The 23,114-nt window shown below is 54.3% G+C and overlaps 1 protein-coding gene across 1 annotated transcript in view; it reads right to left on the bottom strand.

Annotated features, from left to right (window-relative positions):
- Positions 1–23,114, bottom strand: part of LOC308627965 (calpain-2 catalytic subunit) — a 54,278-nt gene that overhangs the window by 8,177 nt on the left and 22,987 nt on the right. The window contains exons 3-15 of the mRNA XM_081254482.1: positions 17,061–17,179; positions 16,385–16,518; positions 15,105–15,273; positions 13,821–13,904; positions 11,775–11,860; positions 10,801–10,875; positions 9,937–10,097; positions 7,541–7,710; positions 5,867–5,878; positions 4,375–4,586; positions 3,101–3,137; positions 2,102–2,167; positions 640–697 (exon numbers count right to left, since the gene is read on the bottom strand). Coding sequence (XP_081110608.1) covers positions 640–697; positions 2,102–2,167; positions 3,101–3,137; positions 4,375–4,586; positions 5,867–5,878; positions 7,541–7,710; positions 9,937–10,097; positions 10,801–10,875; positions 11,775–11,860; positions 13,821–13,904; positions 15,105–15,273; positions 16,385–16,518; positions 17,061–17,179 — 1,383 coding nt within the window. The remainder of the gene's footprint in view (positions 1–639; positions 698–2,101; positions 2,168–3,100; positions 3,138–4,374; positions 4,587–5,866; positions 5,879–7,540; positions 7,711–9,936; positions 10,098–10,800; positions 10,876–11,774; positions 11,861–13,820; positions 13,905–15,104; positions 15,274–16,384; positions 16,519–17,060; positions 17,180–23,114) is intronic.

The following is a 23,114-nucleotide window of genomic DNA, read 5'->3' as shown; positions in this document are numbered from 1 at the left end:
ACTGGCTCGACCAGCCTCCCTTGAACACACATTTGGGAGATGAGCCTGTTTAATGCCATCCCCTTAGCTGGAGTGGAAGATGGACCACTTGTTTCTCCATTCTGGCTTATCAGTGAGCTGTCGTCACTGTCAGTGGTTCCCCACTAAATACAGCCGGGAATCCAGGGATGGGGATGCTTTCTGGCTCCCATCACGCTTTTTCTTAGCAATTAATCATCGTAAGAGTCACCGTATATACGGAGCCCAGGCTTTGTGCTAGGCAATTCCTACCTGTCTGTCATCTTATTTAAGACATGCAACCACTCTGAAGAGGTTAAGTTAATAATATGCCTACTTTGCAGATAAGGAAACAAGAGTCAGGGAGATTATCTAACTTGGTTTAAATCACAGAGCTAATAAGTCGTGGAAACCTGGATGTTATCTTTGACCTCTAGACTCCAGAAACCTTCGCCCGCCCTTTTTTATCACATCGGGGAGAACCTCCTTCATCCAGTTCCTTGGTGGTGACGGTGGCGTTTAAGCAGGAGTGGGGGTGACGGTTCAGCCACAGCCGCTGAGCCGGGGAAGGGGAAGGGTTGCTGTGTCCCCTCACGTTGCAGGAGAAGCAGGATGAGGGATGTGCGAGGGGTGGGTACTTACGCTTTGCCAGAACTCTTCTCAGGATTGTCTGCAACTCAAAGGCAGAGATCTCTGCATCCTGTGGACATGCAACCCGAGTGTCGTTATTGGCTCCCTTGGGGCTGCGTGAAGCACGCAGCAGACGTGTAACGGGTGTCTGCTCTGGCTGAGCCCGAGAGGTGCATTAGAGCTGGGGCGGGGAGGGGTCTGTGGGTGTGCATTTCTAACAAGCCCCCAGGATAGGCTGCTGCTGCCCCCGCCAGGCTACACAAGGAACACAGCGACAGCCCAAGTGTTTGATAGTGTTTTAACGCACAGTGTGCTCCAGGCAGAGTTCGTTCGCCATCGCTCTGCTGTAGAGAATATAAAGAATACATTCTCCACTCTACCCGTGTTTGTGGTCTTTTGACTCAGTTCTCTATACCCTTCCTCGCACCCAGCATGCCTTCCTCTCCCTTTAAAACCCAGATCTGGCTTCCTGCAAAGCTGGTTGGGACCGGCTGTCTCCAAGAACTGCCCCAGCACTTTTTCTGTGGCCCTTGATGCCAGGGCTCCTCAGAGGTGGTGCGGGTACCTCTGTTCACTTACACATATTGTGTAACTGGCGGACAAGCCCCATCATTTAAGACCAAGACTGACATTGTGCGTTCTGTGTGTGTGTGTGTGTGTGTGTCAATCAGTGGGGAAGTATGTCTCTATGATGACTGACATTGTGCGGTGTGTGTGTGTGTGTGTGTGTCAATCAGTGGGGAAGTATGTCTCTATGACTGACATTGTGCGGTGTGTGTGTGTGTGTGTGTGTGTGTGTGCGCGTGTGTCAATCAGTGGGGAAGTATGTCTCTATGATGCCCCTTCCCTTAGAAACCAGGAGGGAGGGAGGCAGACAGGCAGGCGGAGGCATGGGGCAGGTGGCGCCTGCTTTAACTCTGATGAGGAGGCCCAGGTAAGCCGATGGTGGACACTTGAGAGAGCTAGTGTCCTCCATATATGGAGGAGAACGACTTTGTTTGGAGTCGTTGGAAGAAGAGGCCTGCTAACTCTGTAGTGGACGGAAGCCTAGATGCCTGAGGGATTTCTTTTTTAAGAACAGGGAAGGCTGACACTCTGTTCCTTGCATCCTTGAGATTGAAAACCCTCCATGTCCCCAAATATTTTTGTGGCAATCAAAGAGAAGGGGCTGAGATCCATGTCTCAGCTGCAGGGGCACAGAGCAAACAAAACAGCCACAAGGAGAGACCCAGTCCTCAGGCAGGAGGATCACAGCCAGAGCTGACCCCCCACAGCAGAAGGCCCTGGCGACTGACGTGCAGAGGCCCTGGGCAAGGATTCTGAGCGGAAATCCCAGTTACGTTTGTAATTCCTCTTTGCTTTTTGTTCAGTTTGTTTCCTCTCCCCCCTTAGACTGAAGTCTCCTTGAGGACAAAGATGGTCCCTTCCTTTGCGTCAAGCAGGGTGCACAGCACAGAGTTTGGGGAACACTTACCTCGCCTGCCAGCTGGGCAAACAGCCTCCTGAATCCATCATCGATGTCGTCCTCGCTGACGTCAATCTGGAAGGCGAGGCACAGAAGTGAGACGTGGTGACCAGCGGGCGCCTGCTCTCCCTTCCGGGGCGGCCTCCCCTCCTGCCTCAGTTACCCTCTCTCCCTCTCTCAGGCCTGAGTTCTAAGGTTACCGGGATTGAGACGAAGGACAGTGTGAGGAATTAAGGAGTTTTTTTTTTCCAGTTAAAACACGTAAGAGGGACTATAAACTATGTGGGAAGGAGTTACACTCTAATTTCTCACAGAGGCATCTTCTCCGACATTCCACCAAAATGGCCTTTTATGATCTAACTGATGGGGACGCAGAAGTGTGAAGACTAGCTGGTGTGGTCGGGAACGACTCTGAACGTGGCGAGAGCACAGCTGTGAGGCCCTTGGAAATTGTTCCATGTCTCACTGAGTACACGGAGCTTCAGCATCTGAGGAGTAACAATCATCAAGCCACTGCGGGCACCGGGACAGAGGGAAGAGCGCTCCTTCCCCTTTGTATGCTTTCTTTCCTCAACTCTGGACTCTTAGGTTGGGTCTGGAATTCCTGAGTCGTAGTCCTCAAAGCCCTCACGATTTACCACTGAATCACAACTCCCAGAACTCTAGGGAACCTGAAAAATCTTGTCATGCAACGTTTCCATTTTGTTGATGAGAAAACTGAGGGCCAGCAGGGGGAGCGACAAGACCGCCCACTGCTCAGAGCAGCCTGGTGTCCCATCCTCCAGGCACCCCGTGCATGCGGGCTACATCCAGGGGACTGTCCAGCCCCATGCAGAGGCCACAGCCAGTGCAGGAGGTGCTCTCGGACTCCCAGGCCAGGGATGCACCCTAGTTTCAAGCTGTGCTTGTGAAATCTTAGGGGCCTCCTAAACCCTTGGGGTTATTTTCTGCTCCGCTGCCCCTGGGCTTGTTCAGGACAGAGCGGGTGAAGCTCAAGCAGTACGGTACCTCTTCAAGGTTGGCCTCGATTTCATCGTCGACGACTCTGGAAACAGAAGGAAACTGTGTGTTACTGAAAAGGGAGTGCTGCAGAAATCCCGGCTAAAACGGAACTGCGCCATTAAACCCAGCATGGGGTGGGCACAGGGGGGTTTTCTGCACCCCAAGTTTCTGTGACAGCACATCCCCTACAGCAGAAATTACAGTTAGAAATGATCCAAGGAAGTGTCCTGCCTAAAACAACGTGGAGAGTCAGAACTGTTTTGTTTGCTAGTTTTCAATCTTCATCGAAGAGCACAGGCTTCCCAGGTACTACGGTGCCGGCGCTCTGGCCTCGAGGAACAGCTTTTAGGTTCCCTCTGCAACGCCCTTTGCCGTCATAGATCTTCACACGGAGAGTCATGCAGTGTACCCTGCTGCCTACTTGCTCTGCCGAGGGTGGGAGAAGGCAGGGAGGCCTGGGTGAGATTTCAGCTGAAGCTCAGGCCCTGGCTAGTTTACCCCACACACAGCCCTGTGTGCAGGGCTGGGTCCTTCTGCTCCACAGCGAGGGAAATTCCTTCTCTGCTGTGCATTGTCTTGGAGCCCCCGATCCCTGCCCCTCCCGCCCACTGCGCCCCCCCTCCATCCCACATGGATCTGAGCATGTGGCCCAAGGTCAGAGGGGGACACGGCAGCTGCCACGCCCCCTCTTCCCACACCCCAGCCCTCTGGCGCCCAGCCTCCTATCAGTTCTAGAGGGTCTCCAGGGCCTTCCAGTAAATCTTGTGCTTAAGTTGCCCGAGGCTGATTACATCTCACGCGGTCAAGGGCCCAGCTGAGCAGACACGGCTGAGGCAGCCATCGTGAACTGAGGCCACGCCGACAGCGGTGTCGGCCAAAAATGGTCCCTGAACAGCGGGGCCCCAGTGAGGACGGGGGAGCACCTGGAGACCTCGTGACTGTAGCGGGGAGAGGCCCTGGAGACATCTGAGGGGCCGCCGGGATTGGCACTTAGACCCTTGGCTCTGCCAGGCCGGTGGGCTGGGGACGCAGGGATTCTACCAGCACTGCCCCAAATGATGGGCATTTGCACTTTGCTCTACAACCATCCCTTTCTCATCAGAAAGATCCCGAGTGTCTATTTTCTTTGCTGACCCGAGGAGAGCACTAAGGTTCTTCGATACCTCAAGTCCTCACGCTAAGCCTTCGAAGCGGGTGGGTACTACAGAAAAAGAAGCGGACCAGCGGGTCCAGGCGGGTCAGGAACAAGGGGTGGGGATGAGGAGGGCTGAACGACCTACTGGTAGTCAGCTTTCTTCTCGGAAAAGACCCGGATGCAGAAGTCCCCGTCCTTGTTGGGCTCAAAGGTGGATGGCACCAGGATGTACTCCCCCGGGGGCAGCTTGAAGCGGTTGAGCACCTCCCGCAGGTTGATGAAGGTGTCCGACCGCTCCCTCGCTCGGTGCGTCAGGAAGAAGTTCTTGCTGAGGTGGATGTTGGTCTGTCCTGTGAACTGGTGAAGAAACAGGAGCAAGTGCGAGTGGAGGGTGGAAAGGGCTCCAAGCACCGTCCTCTCTACTCATCGAGACAAGAGGCTCACGGCGACAACTCTGCATCACCTTAGGTGAAAAGCTAACTTTCTACCCCAAACAGGAACTCAGAGGCACACACGGCAGGGGACCCACATTCACCCTGTCTTCAGATGCCCCATCTCTCCACTCGGACAGAGGTCCTCAGCCTTCCCCTTACAACTCAGGGACGTTAAAGTGCCCTCGGCCGGGATCCACTCAGTTCTGTGTGGTATAGACACACCGACACAAGCAGCCAGGACTGCGGCGAGGACAGGGCCCAGCTCCCAAACGTGGGTTGTCAGTCTGACCATGGCATCCACAAAGGCCCAGCACGCCACCAACTGCCCTGTCCCATGTATCGACTTGAATAACTGTGGCCTTTAAAAACACACACTGCGGGCTTCCCTGGTGGCGCAGTGGTTGAGAATCTGCCTGCCGATGCAGAGGACACGGGTTTGTGCCCCGGTCCGGGAGGATCCCACATGCCGCGGAGCGGCTGGGACCGTGAGCCATGGCCGCTGAGCCTGCGCGTCTGGAGCCTGTGCTGCGCAACGGGAGAGGCCACGACAGTGAGAGGCCCGCGTACCGTAAAAAAAAAAAAAAAAACAAACCACACACACTGCGACTGTGTGTCTCACCAGCTCAGCTGAGCCTAACCGTGGGCCTACTAAGTGCTCTCACATATCACAGTGCGTCCCAATAGTCTGGCAAGGTGGATGGTTGACCAGTTTTACTGACGAAGAAACTGAAGTCCAGAGAGGACAGGTTAATTGCCCAAAGGTCACACAGCCTGCAAACGGCAGGGCTGGGAATGGGGTCCAGGCCTCTTTCTGTGCTCCCCCGTCTTCTCACAATACCACCGCAGGGCTCATCATTTCCCTTCAGGCCTGTTTTAAGAGCACTGCAGGACTCCGGGAAGAGTCTCCTGCAGCCCCAGGACCACGGACCCTCCACCCGGGACTACATGTGTGCGGCGGCTTTGCCAGGTCTGGGGAGACAGCACGCCCCGGGGCGACGGCCCCAGCTGCCTTACACTGTGCTTCGACCCTGGGATCGAGGACCTGAGCAACCTCACCGGGGCCCAGAGGGGCTGGGGACCCGTCCTTCACCGCCCCCAGCCCCTGCCCAGGCTTCACAGGACCCCCGAGCCAGCAGTCGAAGCCTTTCCCTTGTTGGTGAACCTGAGGCCCCAGGGACGGCAGCTGACGTGAGCCAGACGTACCTCCTCTGGAATCTGCAAATAAAGGAGAACACGCTGAATTCAGACTCTGGAAAAGCTCCAGAAAGAAATGTCACCACTGAGATGGTCTCCTTTGCTACCCGCCTTTCTCTGTAGCTTTAGCAATAGGAACTAAGTCAACCCGGTAATTATTTCCCAAGGAACTCAATGTATTCCCACATTTAAAAAAAAAAATCTTATGAGCCAGCAATAATGTGCATGAGCCCTTAGCACCGTTCTTAACTCATAGAGCAAGAAACCGAGGCCTGGAGCTGTGAAGTGACCTGGCTGACCTGTCTGAGGTCACTCAGCTGCCTGGAGCAAAGCCCACACCCCACCCTCGCCGCCAGGGAAAGCAGGGCTGCAGGAAGCAGCACAGGGACACAGCTGCGCTCGGGGCTGGGAGCCAGCAGGTGCTGGTTCTAAGCTTCTGCCGGCCACATCCATCTGTATTTCCTCAAGCAAGTCATTTCCCTTCTCTGGCCTCGGTTTCCTTATCTCTAAAACGGGATAGGTGCTTCTCGGCTCTGAAAGCCCGTGGCTGGATTTCCAAGTCCGGGCTGTCTGTCACAATTCAGTCTGCATTTTTCTTGCAGCGATTCTGCCCCAGATCTGAAGTCCTCAGCTCCTACTTCAGAGACTGAGAAGCTTGGAATTATGTGCATTTTTAGAAATGAGGGTGCTTGCCCAGCTCCACCTGTTGGTGGGTGAGCAGGCAGGTCGCCGCCCCACGGGCGGCAGCCGTGTTTCCCTACTGAGTGAAGTGAGCAGACAGCCTTCTCCCCGACACTGTGTCTGACTCCTACGTGCCGTGCTGGGAGCCCGGCTCTCAGGGTTCGGTGGGAGACCTGATGTGTAGTATTTGCTAATGTCCACGCTTCACATACTGCCCCCTCCCTGCCGTGGCTGTTTTCAGGCTGCCCACGTGACCTCACTGAATGTAGGGCTGGGAAGAGTGGGCCGGTCCCAGCACATCACTGTGGCCCACCCATCACAGCAAAGTGCACCCCACTTGAGCGGCTCGGAAGCCTTCCTTGCACCCCGCTTCTCCCACTGCTCACCCCAGGCCAGGAGCAGCTCTCCTCTGTGCGGGAGAAGGGAGAGGGGAGGGGACCGGGCCCAGTGTGTTGGGTCAGTTGGTTCGGAATGAAAGGACATGGGGGCAGTGCGAGCGCCTGTGTTGGGCGGGGCTCTAGCCGGCCGAGCCCTGGTGGGAGCAGAGGGCCGGCCGCTCCCCTGCCCCGAGCGCGGGCTCTGCCCAGCGGGACGGGACCTGCTGGCTCAGTCCTGCCCTCACAGCGGCTCCTGACACGGGCCGGCATACTCTGTCCTTGTCTTACACCTGTTCTGTTCTTTGGAGACTGGTGGCCAGCCAGAGTGCCAGGCCTGGGGGAAGTGACAAGGGACACGGAGGCCATTGGAAAGAGCGGGACTCGCCAGAAGCTGGCTGCAGGGGAAGCAGGTGGGGGGGCTCCTGGTGACCCAGACCAATTGCAGGGACCTCCCTGCATGAGTCTCATAAGACTGGCCCGGCCCGTGGCTTTGCTTTTCCTTGGCCAAGCTCCCGGCCTGGGGTCCCATCTCCACGTCTGCCTCTGGGGTTGGCCTTCGTCGCAGGGGCTGACACGAGGAGGAAGGGGAGGAGGAGCCCCAGCCCTGCGGATGCCCCTCCTGTACCTCGTAGATGCCGAAGCCAATGGTGTGCATGTCCTCGCCCATCTTCCTCTGCCGCCGCCGGTGCTTCTGGATGAGACCCACCAGGAAGGTGCAGCCGTTCTCCCCGTCCTCCTGGTCCTCGTCCTCCTCCTCCAACTTGATCAGGTACTGAGGGTTCATCCAGAAGGTATCTGCAGCCACAAGGGGCGGGGGTCAGTGACTCAGAACGCGGCAGCCTAGCGTGAACAGGTGTGCACGGGGGGACGAGGGGACGAGGCCACGCTGGTCGCAGGGGTTGGAGGCTGCTGGGAGGGGGGGATGGCAGGGCAGAGGAACCAGAGACCAGGGCTGGCTGGCAGCCCGTCCGGGTGGGAACAGGCCATGAGCAGCGGAGGGCTGGGGGTCTGTCTGAACCTCACGGGAACCTAAATTAGAAACTCCCCTTTGCAGTTCTCTCTTGCTCGCCCTCAGGCTGGCCGGGCTTGGGAGGCATTCCTCATCCTGGAACAGGGTGGTCAGAGCTGAGGCCCAGATCTCCTTTGGCTCAGCTGTGATACTTCCCCGTGGTATCTTCCCCTCACCAGGCTCTAACTCGGGGGTCAGAGATGGCCCTGCTGGCCTGGCTGTGGGGACTTGGGGACTAGGTCTGCACCCCCCTCAGTGAACCCAGGGGCCAGGAACATCCTGTGCCCAGTCTCAGCCTCTTGTTCTGTGTCCCCGTCCTCCTGGGCCTGTCCCCTTGCCCACTCCCATGGTGTCTCTGCCCTCCCAACTTTCAAAACCTATTTGCAGGAAGGAGCTGAGATTCATTCATTTTAAGGATAATTAATGTGATCTCCTTCCTTTACCTAATAACATTCAACTTGTGGAAATAAAGTTATCTAGTGTAGGGTTTGGCAAACTACGGCTCTAGGGGCTGCTGGATGCCTGTTTTTACAAATAAAGTTTCATTAGAACACAGCCATATCTATTCATTTAAGTATGGCTGCCTTCGGGCTACAGCAACAGTTGAATAGTTGCCATAGAGACTAGATGGCCCACAGAGCCAAAAGTGTCAACTATCTGGCCCTTAAGAGAGAGTCTGCCAACCCCTGATCTAGTGGGTAGGAGACATAGTCTTATCTGAGGCAGAGGACCATCCCAGCACCTCTGGAACTTGCTTGGTGGCTGCATACATGAGGTGAAGGATTAAAAGCACCGGAGCTGGGCTTCCCTGGTGGCGCAATGGATAAGAATCTGCCTGCCAACGCAGGGGACACAGGTTCGATCCCTGGTCCGGGAAGATCCTACATGCCTCAGAGCAACTAAGCCCGAGCGCCACAACTACTGAGCCTGTGCTCTAGAGCCACAACTACTGAAGCCCGCATGCCTAGAGCCCATGCTCCGCAACGAGAAGCCACTGCAATGAGAAGCCTGCGCACCGCAATGAAGAGTAGCCCCCACTCGCCACAACTAGAGAAAGCCTGCACACAGCAACAAAGACCCAATGCAGCCAAAAAAAAAAAAAAAAAAAAAGCACCAGAGCTAGAGGCACGAATCTGCTAGTCCCAGTCTGACTACTTGCTCTGTGGCCCAGGTATGCCACTGAGAGCCTCGGTTTCCTCATCTGTAACAAGAGAATCAATATATGACCATGACTTGCCACTGCAGTACTTAAAGACTGACTCCACAGTCAGACTGCCTGGGTTCAAATCCCAGGCACAGTCAAGGCTGTGAGGCCTTGGGCAAGTCACTTAACCTCTCCAAGCCTCAGTCCCCTCATCTTAAAGATGGAGATGATAATAAAGTGCCTGCCTCAGAAGGCTGTTGTGAGGATTAAGTGGAGTAATATATTAATAAATCACTTAGCACAGTTCCTAGCACCCAATGTATGTTCCATAACTGGCAAATGTCATCATGACGGGACAATTCTGAGTGGGAGAGGGCAGGGGAGGACTGGGCCATCAAGGCAGAAGAGTCAGGGGAATAAACAAAGGATAAACCAGAGGAGGAATCCTTGCCCCCATCTGAGCAGGACACCATCAACATCTGCTGAGTGAATTGGGCACAAGAGGATTGCCAGGCAACAACCAGGGCCTGGATGTGCAGAGGCCCAGTGGGTGAGGTCCCCCTGCTGGGCTAGGCTGCGTGGGCTTCGTGTGGATCAAGTAGCCCGTGGGTATGAAGTGGGGTTAACGCTGCCTCAGTGGGTGAGGCCACGGCATCAGGGAATCTAGGGCCTGGAGAGGAATCACAGAAACAGCACGTCTGGGTTCTGCGCGGGCAGGGAGGCAGGTGAGTGCAGAAGGCAAGGGGCTGAGGGGACAAGAAGAGTGTTGAGGCGGAGACTCAGGGAGAAGAGGCAGAGAGTCCTGGGGGGTAGGAGCGGCCAGGATGGGGTGCAGCACGCCAGGGCGGGGCGGTGGCAGGGTGCTCACTCGGGTAGTTCCTGCAGCCGCCCGCGGTGGAGCCCCGCCTCCAGTTCCCATCCATCTTGGTGAGTTTCCACTTCTTGTAGGTGTCGCTGGTCAGCGTGTCAGGGGTCAGGTTGCAGATCTCCAGGCGGGAATAGTGCCTCAGGAAGTCGTTGAAAGACATCCTGCAGAAGCAGGGACGCAGCACCCAGGTTACCGGAGGGACACACTGATAAGCCTGGACCTTCCGCCCAAGGCCAGACTAGGACCCGGTCAGGGCCAGGCAGAGCTGCTAGGAGAAAGCACCTCGGGGCCACATGGCCACCCGGTCTGCCACTGGAAGGTGCCAATTCTAGCCCTGGTGCTACCACCTTCTAGCCAGGTGACCTTGAGCAAGTTACTTAAGCCTCTATGAAACTCACAACTCTCATCTGTAAAAATGGGGGCCATGTGTATCACATGAGACAAAATACGGCTGCTCATTTGGTAAAATGCCAGTACTGTACAGACGTAGGTGGTCCCAGAGTAGCACAGACACAGCCGCGTGGGCCCACTGCTACTCTCCAAGGGACCCATTTCTTGAGACCTCGGGATGAATCTCTAGGAAGTGGTTGGGAGAAAGGCCCATCTCTCCCCTCTTTTCTCCTGGGACCTGAACATGCCTGCAGGAATTCTTAGCCTTCTCTGCTGAGCTGCTCAGCTTTGAAACCCTACTGCTGAGATGGACAAATTGAAGAGGTTCCAGAATTTTTTTGTCCAAGGTCTTACAGTGAATTTAAAACAACAACAAAAACCGGGATCCCACGCCCCTGCTCCCTCAACACGATCACCTCACTCATTTTCTAGTAAAGATCAGACACCTCTTTCCCTAAAGCCTAAGAATCTTACCAGAATTCCCCATCTTCATGCCGTCTGGTCAGCCTTTCCCTCTCCTCTGGGTCAATAGTGTTCCAGTTTGGGCAGCTGGAAAACCAAGCAATGGGAGAGGCATTAGAAACTAGTGTGGGACGATGACTTCTCCCCAAGATGCCCCAAAGTTGAGGACCGGGGACATGCTCTCCCACCTGAGGGCCCAGACCCCAGTAAGGGAGGGGAGTAACACACAGGTGGCTGAGAGGTGCCGGGCAGCAAGGTAAGAGGATACAGTGTCCTGGGAGATGGTGACAAGGAACAGTCCAGAAGATGAACACAGCCCATCAGAGAGGCATGAAGTAGCATCAGTGGCCCAAACTGAGATGGGCCTGTCAGCTCTTTTAAGGGGCGACTGGAAATTTGATGTAGGGGAGGGACGCTCATCTTGGCCTCTGCGGCTGACCTGCAGGCCCTGGCGGGCATCTCTATGCCATGGCAGAGGCTGCCTGGGAAAAGGTGAAGACCTGTGGGTGCTGGGCTGTGGAGGAGGGAGCAGAGGAAGACCAGGAGAGGGGCTCACGGAGTTCACCCCAGAGAGTCGAAGGTCTAACAGGCCTACCAGGAACCCTGGACACCAACAGAAGGACTTCTCTCTGGTCACAGGCACAAAGTTTACATCCTTGGGATAGATCGAGTGCTTAGGGGAGGAAGGGTGTATTTGTTCCCTGAAGATCCAAGAGCAAGGTGATGCCGAGCTAGGGAAGGGAGGAACCACGAGGTGATGAAAGGATGAGCGTCCCAGGAGCCCTGGGCCTTGTAAAGGCCCCCTGATGGCTGGAGTGCACTGGTTAAGAGCCTAGAGGGCCACCAGCCCCAGGGGTCCCGCTTGGGGTGGCCTGTGCTCTCGGGGATTTATTCTTAGCACGGCTACCAGGCTCCCCCCGCCCCAGCTCCTCAGAGACCCCTGGAAAGAGTGCCCCGACGCCGGCTCCCAACCCTGCACTCCTCACTTGTCGTTCCACTGCCCGGTCCACTCCACCTCTCCCCAGGGATTCCGGATGCGGATCAGCTTCTGCAGGCTTCCTCTGCTTTCCACCTGCAGGAGGGGTGGGTGAAGGAGAGGAGAGAGATGTTGAATTCAAGCCAGGCCTGGAGGTTCTCCGGCCCAAAGCCCCTTTCTCTCCATGAGCCAAGGGTGGGAGTCGTCAAGTCCATGTAATAAGGGGGATCGCAAAAAGGAGAGGGCCTTGACTCCCAGACCCTCATGGCTGCTCAGCTTTGGCAGCTCCCAGGGTCTGGCCCTTGGAGAACCAGGGCTCTACTTTTTTTTTTTTTTGCAGTACATGGGCCTCTCACTGCTGTGGCCTCTCCCGCTGTGGAGCACAGGCTCCGGACGCGCAGGCTCAGCGGCCATGGCTCACGGGCTCAGCCGCTCCGCGGCATGTGGGATCTTCCCGGACCGGGGCGCGAACCCGCGTCCCCTGCATTGGCAGGCGGACTCTCAACCACTGCGCCACCAGGGAAGCCCCAAGGACCAGGGCTCTTTAACCTCTACCCTGAGTCTGAGGCACAGATGTGCTTGTTCTAGACTCTGCGTTGACACGTCACCTCTGAACCTTAGTTTAACTAACTATAATAAGATGTACTTTTGTCACAGGAGCTCCATCAGATGAACACTGGTGATGACAAGCAAATGCAGTGCATGAATCTTGATTAAACCCTGGACTGGGGACATTGAGGGTACTATAAAGGACATTTTGGAGCAACTGGGAAAATGTTTCATGTTATCGAATTAATGTTTATTTCTTCAGCATGAAAATAGTACTGGGATTATGTAAGAGAGTGTCCTTATGGGTAGGAGATAAATGCTGAAGTATTCAGGAGCGAAGTGTCTGTTGTGACATCTGCAATTTACTTGCAAATGGCTCAGAAAGAAAGTACACATACATAGAGACAGAACAGATGTGGAAAATTTCAACCGCTGTTGAATCTGGAAAGATGTTTATTATACTGTTCTGTCAAATTTTCTGTAGACTTGAAATTTTTCAAAATAAAAACATATATGCGGGGGTGTTAAAAAAAAAAACGAGAGAGAGAGAGAGCACTGCACATGTCAGAAGACCTGGGATCTAGTCTGGGTTTTGTAATTAACAGTGGATGGTGGCTACCTAATAGTATTTATAGTATTAAAAAAAAAAACAAACCCCCCCCAGCAAAATCCAGGACAGCGACCCGCTTAGACACAATGTGTCAGGTACAGTCTGAGTGCTTTACATATATTAACTTGTTTGAATCACCTCAACAACCTGCAATGGATTTTTAAAAATTAATTAATTAATTAATTTTTGGCTGTGTTGGGTCTTCGTTGCTGTGTGCAGGCTTCTCATTGCAGTGGCTTCTCTTGTGGTGGAGCACGGGCTCTAGGTGTGCAGGCTTCAGTAGTTGCGGCTCACGGGCTCTAGAGTGCAGGCTCAGTAGTTGTGGCACATGGGCTTAGTTGCTCCGCAGCATGTGGGATCTTCCCGGACCAGGGCTCAAACCCGTGTTCCCTGCACTGGCAGGCGGATTCTTAACCACTGCGCCACCAGGGAAGTCCCTACAAGGGATATTATTATTACTGTTTCTAATTTAAATTTGAGGAAACTAGGGGGCAGAAGAGAGTTCAAATAACTGCCCAAGGCCACACAGCTGGCCAGAGGCAGAGTCAGGCTTGACCACTACAGTAACTGGGGCACCAAGGCTTCTCTGAGATCAAATGTGAAAGCACTTTGAAGAGCATGGAACACTACACAGACGCAGTGTTGTTGTATTATCTGAGCTGGTCCAGAAGAGCGAGACAATTCTGCAACTCAGTGGCACAGAGGGCCTGGACCGACCCGCGGCCAGCAGAGGGCAGCGCGCGGCCGGCAGGGGCTGGGGAGGGCCGGCCCATCCCCTTGGCCCTGAATTTCAGCGAGGACTGGGGAACGCGGGCCCCACCCTCAGCAAGCAGCGAAAATGCTTTCGCCATCGTGTGAGCAAGAGAAAGACCCCTGAGAATGCCTGCCAGGCGTTACCTCCTCGGCGCCAGTGACCGAGTACGCGTGCCCCTTCACCAGCTTCTGGAAGGTGACGGCCTCCGAGTCTGCAGCACTGGTGATCTGGAAATGCGGGAGAATCAGTCCCAGCCCAGCCGCCGCATCCCGCCTCCTCCCTCCCTCCCTTCCTCCCTTCCTCCGTCGCTCAGGGCTCAGCAGGGCCTTGGCCCGGGTGGAGGGCTCCCGCTCCCACGTGGAGGCCCTCCTACTACTTCTTTGAGGTGCTGACCGACTATTCACAACCAGAGAAGAGGCCGAGGGCAGCCCTCTGGGAGAGCGGCACTTGCACTCATGTGTGTGCCCGGCGCGGTCGCAAATTCCCGCAGGAAAGGGCGCACCGTGGAGGGGACTCAGGACACACACCTGGACGGCATCGGCGGCCCAGGTGCGCTGAGTCCCCTGAAACTGCGAGGGCTGCCCCGCCCGCTGTGGGGTTTACACTAGGACAGTCCTTCGTTTCTGCCTGGCTTCAGAATTGGCTTCAGTTCTACTAGAACTTCCCCAGTCATTCCTTCCCCCATCTGTTCTGATGGAGGTTGTTATTTTTGTCTGGGTCAGTGAGAAGGGCTGCGTGGGAGTAGCAAGGGTCTCTGCCATGCAAACATGGTTTGCAGAGAAAGTCTGAGAATCCCTGCCTAGAGTCAGACAGAGACTTGGGCCCCCAGAGCCAGACTTCTTACCCCTGTCCCCACAGGGACCAGAGCTAGGACAGGGCTCCGGTGCCGGGCACAGGCAAAGCCTGGAGGCTCCTTGGGGACAGGGGTTGTGCCCACCTCCCTTCCTCTGGCGACGTTTGCCAGCAAGGGTGGCACGTGGGAATGGTTCCTTCCTGTGCCTTCTGAAGTCTTGCCACGGGCCCCCTAACCCTGCAGCACTGGAGGGAAGGCTGCTGGGCTCCCTCCGGTCATAGGCCCTGCAGGTGGGGCGGAAGGTGTCTGGAGTGGTCCTTGCCTTGGGCCCAGCAGAGGGCAGGGGACTCTCAAGGAAGCTGTGGTCCGGGGTGGTGAGTCAAAGGAGGCTGAGGGTTGTAAGCAGGCTGGAGAAGGAAAGGCTGGAGTCACCATCGCCCCAGCAGCTGTACCCCAGCCAGCCTGGTGGTTGCCTAGCCACCCCTGGGCTCCAGGTGATGTGCAGTATGGTGGACAAAAGATGCGCCAACCATGTGGGGAATGAGGGCAGTGGGTCTCTTTGGTCACTGTTGGAGGAGGCTCGCTTCAGCTAGAGCAGGTGGGGGTGCGGCCAGGGAGGGAGGCCTGGACTTACATCGATGGAGCAGCCAAGGAGAGAGCCTTTCTGCAGAGCCTTCTGGATGATCTTGAACAGGTTGGGAGGGGCCTTCCTTAACTCATACCACTCGGCGATGCCTCCGGTGAAGTCCTCGAAGCCCTCAGTGGTGGCACCCCCAGAGAGTGCTTCATAACACCCATTGAGCCTGCAGGAAGGGGACAGACGCCGCTGCCACCTGGTGCTGACACTTCTGCTTCTCAAAGTGCCCCTCCCCCCATGCCTCTTTTGTTGGATGCTCCAGGGACCCTGTGCTCAGGGTCTTTCCTTGGTTTGTCTCCACCCCGGGGTGCCCACGGGGGCAAGTGACTGTCGCCACAGCTACCACTGCCTGGTACTTTGTGAAGTTTTTGGAAAAATCTCACAGAACCTTAGAGTTGGAAGGACCTCGGTGTTTATCTGGCCCAACCTCCTTGTACTGATTCTTTCTACATCCTGGCAGGAAAGGGGAGGTCTGCTAAGTTGGCTGTTTGGCATTTATAGCTTAAAAGAAAACAGTTCAGTCATGAAAGCAGCTTCCCTGTGCTGTGTTAGGAGGGGCTGGGCTCCCCCCATGGCGATGTTGGCGCCCTTTGGCTTCCCTAACTCTACTATTAGAGCATAAGACTTGGTAGCATCTCAGGCCCCAGGTTCTCACAGCTGGGTGTGTGACTCCTGGCCCTCCTCCCCGGCAGCGGCTGGAAGGAACAGAAATCCTCCTGATCCCTGAGAGCCGGTCATTTTCCCAGAGGGAGCCCAGGCAGCAGGGCCAGGACCAGGCCACTCTGGAGGGGGGCCGACGTGGGCGTCCCGCTGAGAATGGGCAGTGCTGAGCGCTGGACAAGCTCGACTCCGGGCAGCCTGGGGGGGGCGGGGGCCCGGCTGGGAGGGCTAGGGGAAACCAGTTTTACTCAGCGTATTATGTATTGTGGGCAAGTCGGCATCCTTTTCATACCTCTGCAGTGGATAGTTTTGCCCACGGGCAGCAACTCTTTGCTGTATTTAGCTGACAAAAATGTAACATGACCTGCCAAGGAAGCAGAGGTCCCTCTCAAGGCCAGCACGATCAGTACCATGACTTGTTCCTGTGCATTTGGTTAAAAATGGCAATAGCTGGGCGCGTTATCTCCTAGAATTGAGAGGCCTATTTTGTCCAAAGTAGTCCTTCTGTACAAGAGGACTTCTCTTCAGGACAGCCCTCGACTAAGTCCCGTGTTGCTTCCCAGAATGCAGGGCCGCTGGGGGCGGGCTGCCGGGGGCCGGGCACGGCAGGCACTTACTTGGCGTAGGCCTTCTCCAGCAGTGCGCTCCAGAACTCGCTGCCCTCTGCCGAGTGCACGAACAGCAGCTCCCCGTCCTTGGTGGGCAGCCTGTCGTCCACCACCACCTCCACCCATTCGCCGTACTGCCAGAACTGCGGGAGGGGGAGGGGGCGGCAGCGTGCAGGGGTCGTGAGCCTCAGCCGCAGCTGGCTCCTCCCTGCCCGGCCCCTCGCCACGGGTTCCCCAAGCCCATCGCATCCCCGAGGAGACGCTCCCCTCTAGTCCTCCTCCTGCAGGTACAACCTCGCTGAGAAACGAGCGCAGAGGCACCTGCCCGTCCCTCCCAGGCCACGCCTGCCCCTCCAGCACTCTGCCCTGTGCCTTATGCTTTTCAAAATACTATTTCTCCTTTACCAGCGTAAAACGAGGACAGCGAGCGGTGCCTTCACATTTTGTCTCAGACCCCAAATAGTCAACTTTCTTAAAGAAATGGGGGAATTACTTCCGGAGCGCCCTGCCCTACCGCCCTCCTCTGCATCGCCGTCCTTACGGGGTCCCAGGGCGACGACAGGCCAGGCAGCTTCCCGCTGTCTCTCAAGTGTCCTTCGTAGAACAGTACTGTGCCTGGTCCCCAGCACCTGCTCCTAGCCCTCAGGACCTGCTCGGGAGAAGCTCGAGCCAACTCTTAAGTTACCTGGAAGTGGAAGATCCCCGCATAGTTCTCCTGGAAGCTCTGGTCCAAGGGGACGACTCGAGCCAGGATTTCTTCATTCAAGGTGAGGGAGGCAATGGCTGCCAGCAGCCAGCAGTCACCTGTGAACACAGTGTGAGGAGCTCTCATGAGAGAGGTCTCAGTGCTGGGAGGATGTTCAACCTCTTGTGCCCACCTCTGGCACTTGGGGCCTAAGGCGAGCCCGGCACAGATGTTCCCCCCGGTCCTCACATGAGGGCTGTGGAGGAGGGCTGGGGTGACGCTTTGAGGGAATGCTGAGGGAGCAGTGTTTTTTCTGTGATAGCTGAGATGGGAGAATGCGTTCCCTGAAGGACCCAGAGCCCTGTGATGGCTGGACCGTGTCCTCACAGCCGGCTCCGTGCCTGGTCCACCGAAGGTGCATGGCAGCGAGCACGTGTGGAGTGAGGGCTCCAACTCAGCAGCAGAGGCTTCTGACAACACAGGGTGTAAAAGTGGGCGAGTTGGAGGGAGAGGAAGAAGACACCGGCAGGCAGCCCCACGGACACAAATGCAAGAGCCCGAGTCTGAGAAGGCACCCTGGGCTATCTCCCTGAGGACGGGCGAGGAACACCTCTGGGCAGGTGTGTGGGTACCACACGTGGGAGTCAAGGATGGGGACAGTCAGATGGTCAGCTGTCTGGCAGCCTGGCCTCCCCTTAGCCTCGGTGCCCTCTTCTGTGACACGTGAGTAACTGGGAGGCATGACAAGAGCATGTGTGTAAAGCACACACCCATTTCAGGTGGTCAGAAGCAAGCTGGTAGCGGGGAGGGGTCATGTTTGCCATGAGATAAAAGGCCTGACTGATGGGGGTGTTCTGGGACGAGGATGAGGAGGTCTACTCCATTCTTAAGGAATGTGCACTTTCCTACAATTTCCCATGACAAGAGTAGGAAATAGCCTCAGATGAGTTTGATTTCCATGGCTGGGTTTATTTTTATTAATTGGCAGGTCTATTAAAAGTGTTACTGAAGGACTTCCCTGGTGGCGCAGTGGTTAAGAATCCGTCGGCCAATGCAGGGGCTTGAGCCCCGGTCCGGGAAGATCCCACATGCCGCGGAGCAACCAAGCCCGTGCGCCACAACTACTGAGCCTGTGTGCCACAACTACTGGAGCCCGTGCTCCGCAACAAGACAAGCCACTGCAATGAGAAGCCCACGCACCGCAACGAAGAGCAGCCCCCACTTGCCGCAGCTAGAGAAAGCCCGTGCGCAGCAAAGAAGACCCAACACAGCCAAAAATGAATAAATGAAAATACATAAGTAAAAACAAATTTTTTTTTAATGTCAACTCTTTTTAAAGCGTGTTAATGAAGTTCACCACAATCTTTGAACTCTGTGGACTAGTTGGTGTCCTGAGAGTTGCTGAACCGACTGACCTGCTAACAGTTAGCAATGACGGGGGAGCAGCTCTGAGGCCTCTAGGTGCTCAAGCTGGCCCTGTGGGAAGTGGAAGCACACCTCTCCCTAACCAGCCAGGCAGTAGCCAAAGGAAGTTAAATCCCTTTGCTCCTTAGGTTGGGAGGCCGCTGTGGGTTCACCGCAGTTTTCCACTCAGCAGCCATCTCTTCCCTCCTGGCGCCACCAGTGACCCTCCGGGGAGCAAGTCTCCCTGCCTCCTCCCTGCCTGAGAGGTTTGGGTAGCGCTGGCCCTGCCCCCAATTCCAGAGGTGGATCTGCAGCAAGCTAGGCTGTACGTTCTCTGGCTTCAGTGGTTCGTTTGGGGAAGGTTCTGCAACCCAGCCAGAGCCAGGGAGGGATGAGGAGACCACTCCTGGGGCTTCAGAGAGAGTGGACAGGTGCCCTCTTCTACTGCATTGGCTCTACAATGAGGGGCGGCCTACTGCCGAAGCCGTCTCGCAGCCAACTCAGAGGAAGAGGGGCTGAGAGCTGGAGAGAGAGAAACCATGTCCTGATGTCATCACTTGAGTCCCTGTATCAAGCTGTACCTGAAGCCACACCTGCCTTGGACTTCTCAGTTCCAAGAACTGATCATGTCCCTATTTCCTGACCCATTAGCCGGGGCTACCAGTTCCTGCCTCTTGACTGCTAGGGGAGCTTAGGCGATAGCCATTACTGATGAGGCCTTCCTATGTGCCAGCCACTGTTCTAGGAGCTCCAGGTTCATCATTTCATTTATTTCTCAAAACAGCTCTATGAGGATGGTGCTATGACCATCTCCATGTTAAAGCTGAGGATGACAAGTCTTAGGAGGTTAAGTGCACTGCCAACAGCAAAACACTGCACGGAAGAGTTTAAAAGGTGTGGTGTTGGTCAGATCTCAGAGACAACCTTTTGGGTCAACTAGATCTTTATATAAACCACACTAGAGACTCTTTGAATAGGAGCTTGCAGAGAAACTTGGCAGTGAGGGTTTTAAGCACTGGCCCTGGGGAAGGAGCCCCTGGTTGGTGAGGATGGAAATCTACGTAGAGGAGTTTTTCCCGGCTTGATTCCATACGCCGCCTTGTAGGAACCAGACCATCATTGAAACAGACGACATTCAGGCCTTTTCTGAGCACCCACCCCTCCCTCACTTAGACCTTATCATACTGTCTGCCCTGGGGGATGACTACCCCAAGTGACAGCTGCTCTTCGAGTCACGAGATGCTCCTTTTCAATCTATTCCCCTTCCTCCAACTTCAGATCTTCTCCTGACTTTAGTCCTTCTTTGAGAACCTGGAGATGACTGTGATTCTTATTTTCCTTGAGGTTATTTGAGATTTTCTAGGAATCTTGGAAAATGACGTGGGTCTGTCAATACATGGAGGCAGACAGGCTTGTGGATAAAGTGGGCCCAAGTGTAGGAACTTCAGCGAAACCAGTTATTCCCATGGTTCCTGTAGCTCTTCTGTCAAATCCTCAGAAGAGCTGCCCAGTCTGTCTGACTCTGGGGGGGCCATTCTAACGCTCTCCTGGTTCTGTTTCCCTTGGTACCAAGAGTCGGTGCCTTTACCTTGTGCATGTGTGTAGGCATCACAGGAGTGTGTGTCTGCAGGACCTGTCAATTGCTTTTTAGTGTTGGAGGTCACAGCTGACTGTGCTGCTATTTGTGGGACAGTGACTGAATTCAGGTAGTGATGCTTTTCCTTTTTTTTTTTTTTCTTTTTGTGGGTCATACGTCTAGGTCAGTGCTGACCGTACATATGTCTCAGATTACCGCTCACCACCAGACCTGGACGTTCTTGCGACATCCCAGAAATCAGTGGCCACGTTTCATGGCTCCCTGTTTTTTTTCCTTCACGTCCCAGCAGTATTTTTCCTGGTCACCCTGGGAGGAGCAAGGCCTCATCTCCCCCTGCCTTCAGAGAGGATTGCTTTCTTCATCCCTTCCTATTCCAGTCTAACATGTTTCCTCTGAAAGGATTCATAATCCTAGAATGTCTCCTAGAGGACAAAACTGTACCTTTTAGAGATTAAGTTACAAAAAAAAAAAGGGAATTCCCTGGTGGTCCAGTGGGTAGGACTCTGCACTTTCACTGCTGGGGCCCAGATCCCACGAGCTGCACAGTGTGGCCAAAAAAAAAAAAGAGAGAGAGAGATTAAGTTACTTTCTTGAGGTCACAGGTCCTGGAAAGGCCAGAGCAGGGATGGGAATCTAGACTCTTGACTTCTGGTCTGTGCTCCTTCCACCAGAAGGAATGAAAGAAATAACAAGTAGTGAACACTGTATATAATACTCTGCAATTTACAAAGAACATGGTCCACATTTTATTTGATCCTTACAGAAATCTTATGAGATGATTATCCTAATTATTATCACCTTTTTTGGATGAAGCTCAGGAAGTCTGTGTTCTACAGTTAGCAGGTCTTAACATGTAAATCTTCTGAATCCAAATCCTAGGTTTTGTTTAAAAACCATACCTTGCTGAAGATTTCCTTTGGTTAAGAGTACGTTTTCTTCTAACTAGGGAAAGACCCCACTTCTAACTAGGAAAATCCAACTGCAATTCAAATGTAAAACTAAGGGGTAACAAGCTGGCAGCTTCCTGAAATCCTATATTGTATCTTAATACCTCAATATCCTTGGCTCAGAAATATTAAAACATCACCCATTCAGTGCAATGCAATTCCTTACAGCAACAGGAGGATGGCCTGTCACTGCACAGCCAAGACCCTGGCACTAAGATCATAGCACAAGCAAGAAGAAACAAGAGTTAGATGCATTTTACAGTCAAAGGTTCAAAGTTTTTTTTATCAGGTCTCCAAATTCTGGAGTTGAGGGAAACTGAGAGCCACTTAGAAGAACATCTTGATTTCTAATAAGGTGGAAGCATTTGAAATCCTACTGTATTATTCTGATTTCTTAACTTTCTCCCTCACCCCACGCAGCAAAATATTTTTAACTAAGTTGGGAAGCTCCCTTATGTAGAGCCCATTTTTAAAGTTTATTTAACATCTGCTCATATAAGCTTTCTCAGCAACAAGATCTGAAGACAACGGTTATCGCAATTTACACTCACAGAGACTTACTGTGTGCCAGGCCCTGTGCTAAAATGCTTTACGTGCATTGCAAACAACAACAAAAGAACGTTGCCTGTCATTCCAGGAAACAACAATGTTGCTGCCATCAAGCCATCAGCCACTGGTAGCCACCCAAACAGTGCACCCTGAGGGGATTCAGGATGGAGAAAAACTGGTCCTAGATAGTTAAGATGCATATCTAGGGAATTATTTCAATGAGCCCCGACTCTTGGATCCTCCTATACGTAGAAAAACACTAAAATCATTAACTTGAGATGTCTGGTGTTTTGTGATCTTTTGACGTCCACTACGTGATGTTTTTCAGTAAAAACTCCTATATATCTTGCTTCTCCCTTACCTCTTTGGAACAGTCCCTCAGAGCTACCAGGGAGGCTTGTCTCCCAGGCTATAGTCCCCAGTTAGGTCCCCGAATAAAACGTAACTCGCAACTTTCAGGTTGTGCGTTTTTTTTTCAGTCGACAGTATCACGACGTTATCTCATTTCCTCGCCACAAAACAATCTGGGGTAGGTGGGTGCTATTACCACCGTCTGTAAGGAGACTGGGTGGCTCACCCCAAGGTCCCAGCTCATGAGTGGCTGTCAGATCTGCCCAGCAAAGCACACGCGTTGAATGTATAATCTGAACAGCCTCCTTTACCAGTAGGTGTCAATTTCTAATTCACCCAGTTCGCAAAACATGGTCTTGGGGGCTTTTGTCCTTGAGAGGTGACTCCATTGTGTTTCAGTGTTTGGGCTGCACAGTGGTTTTCTCTCTAGCTTCCTGCTCGGCTCCGCCTGGATGGCCACGTCCGCCTGAGGGTTTTCTCCCCACGCGGAAACCTGTTCTACACCCTCGTTAGCTGTGGCCTCACACAGTGCCACTCCTCTGGGCTGAGGGTTCTCCCCACCAAGGTCGGCATCTACTGTCCCTAAAAGGATTTATGAAAACCCGTCTCCTCTGGGTAATCCCACGGTGATCTGCTTCTGTAGAGGTGACCTGGTTGGAGAAGTCACCGGAGTCTCCTCCTGGCACAGCCTGTTTGGGGCAGTCACACCCTGGTCTGGATAAAAACCAGGCCAGCTGGTACGGGCCAGGCAAGACAACCCGTTGACCTCTGAGGCTCCAGACCACTTGGGGTGCAAACTGGTTTGAGAGGGCGCCTGCCAGTGACCGAGGCCTCTCCTGGAATGTTGCCACCTGGATGGGGCTTGGAAAAGAAAGATCGGGTGTGTAGTTTTCTACGGGTGTTTAACTTGTGTCTCTATAAGAGACTCTGGACTTTAGCAGACATTTCTTCCTCGTGCTCACTTGTTTGTCTGTTTGGCTGTGCTCTCCGGCCCCGCAGGAAGATATTTTGGCAGGGGCGAGGGTGGCCGCCCAGACCGCTCAGGGGATGTGTCACTGAACGGTGCACCACGAAACTCCGGCCGGCCCTTCCTGGTGGGTTTTCCAGTTGTTACATGATTTTAGCCTTCCTGCCCAGGTACAAAGTCCTTTTAGAAGAGCAGAAGGAGGTGATAACCTCCTGGTCTTTATTTACTCCATTTATCTC

This window comes from Mesoplodon bidens (genome assembly GCF_964165515.1).
Source record: "Mesoplodon bidens genome assembly, chromosome: 2".
In the NCBI taxonomy this organism is placed as follows: Eukaryota; Metazoa; Chordata; class Mammalia; order Artiodactyla; family Ziphiidae; genus Mesoplodon; species Mesoplodon bidens.
The sequence above is the reverse complement of the archived record's forward strand: the minus strand, read 5'-3'. Positions and strand labels throughout refer to the sequence as shown.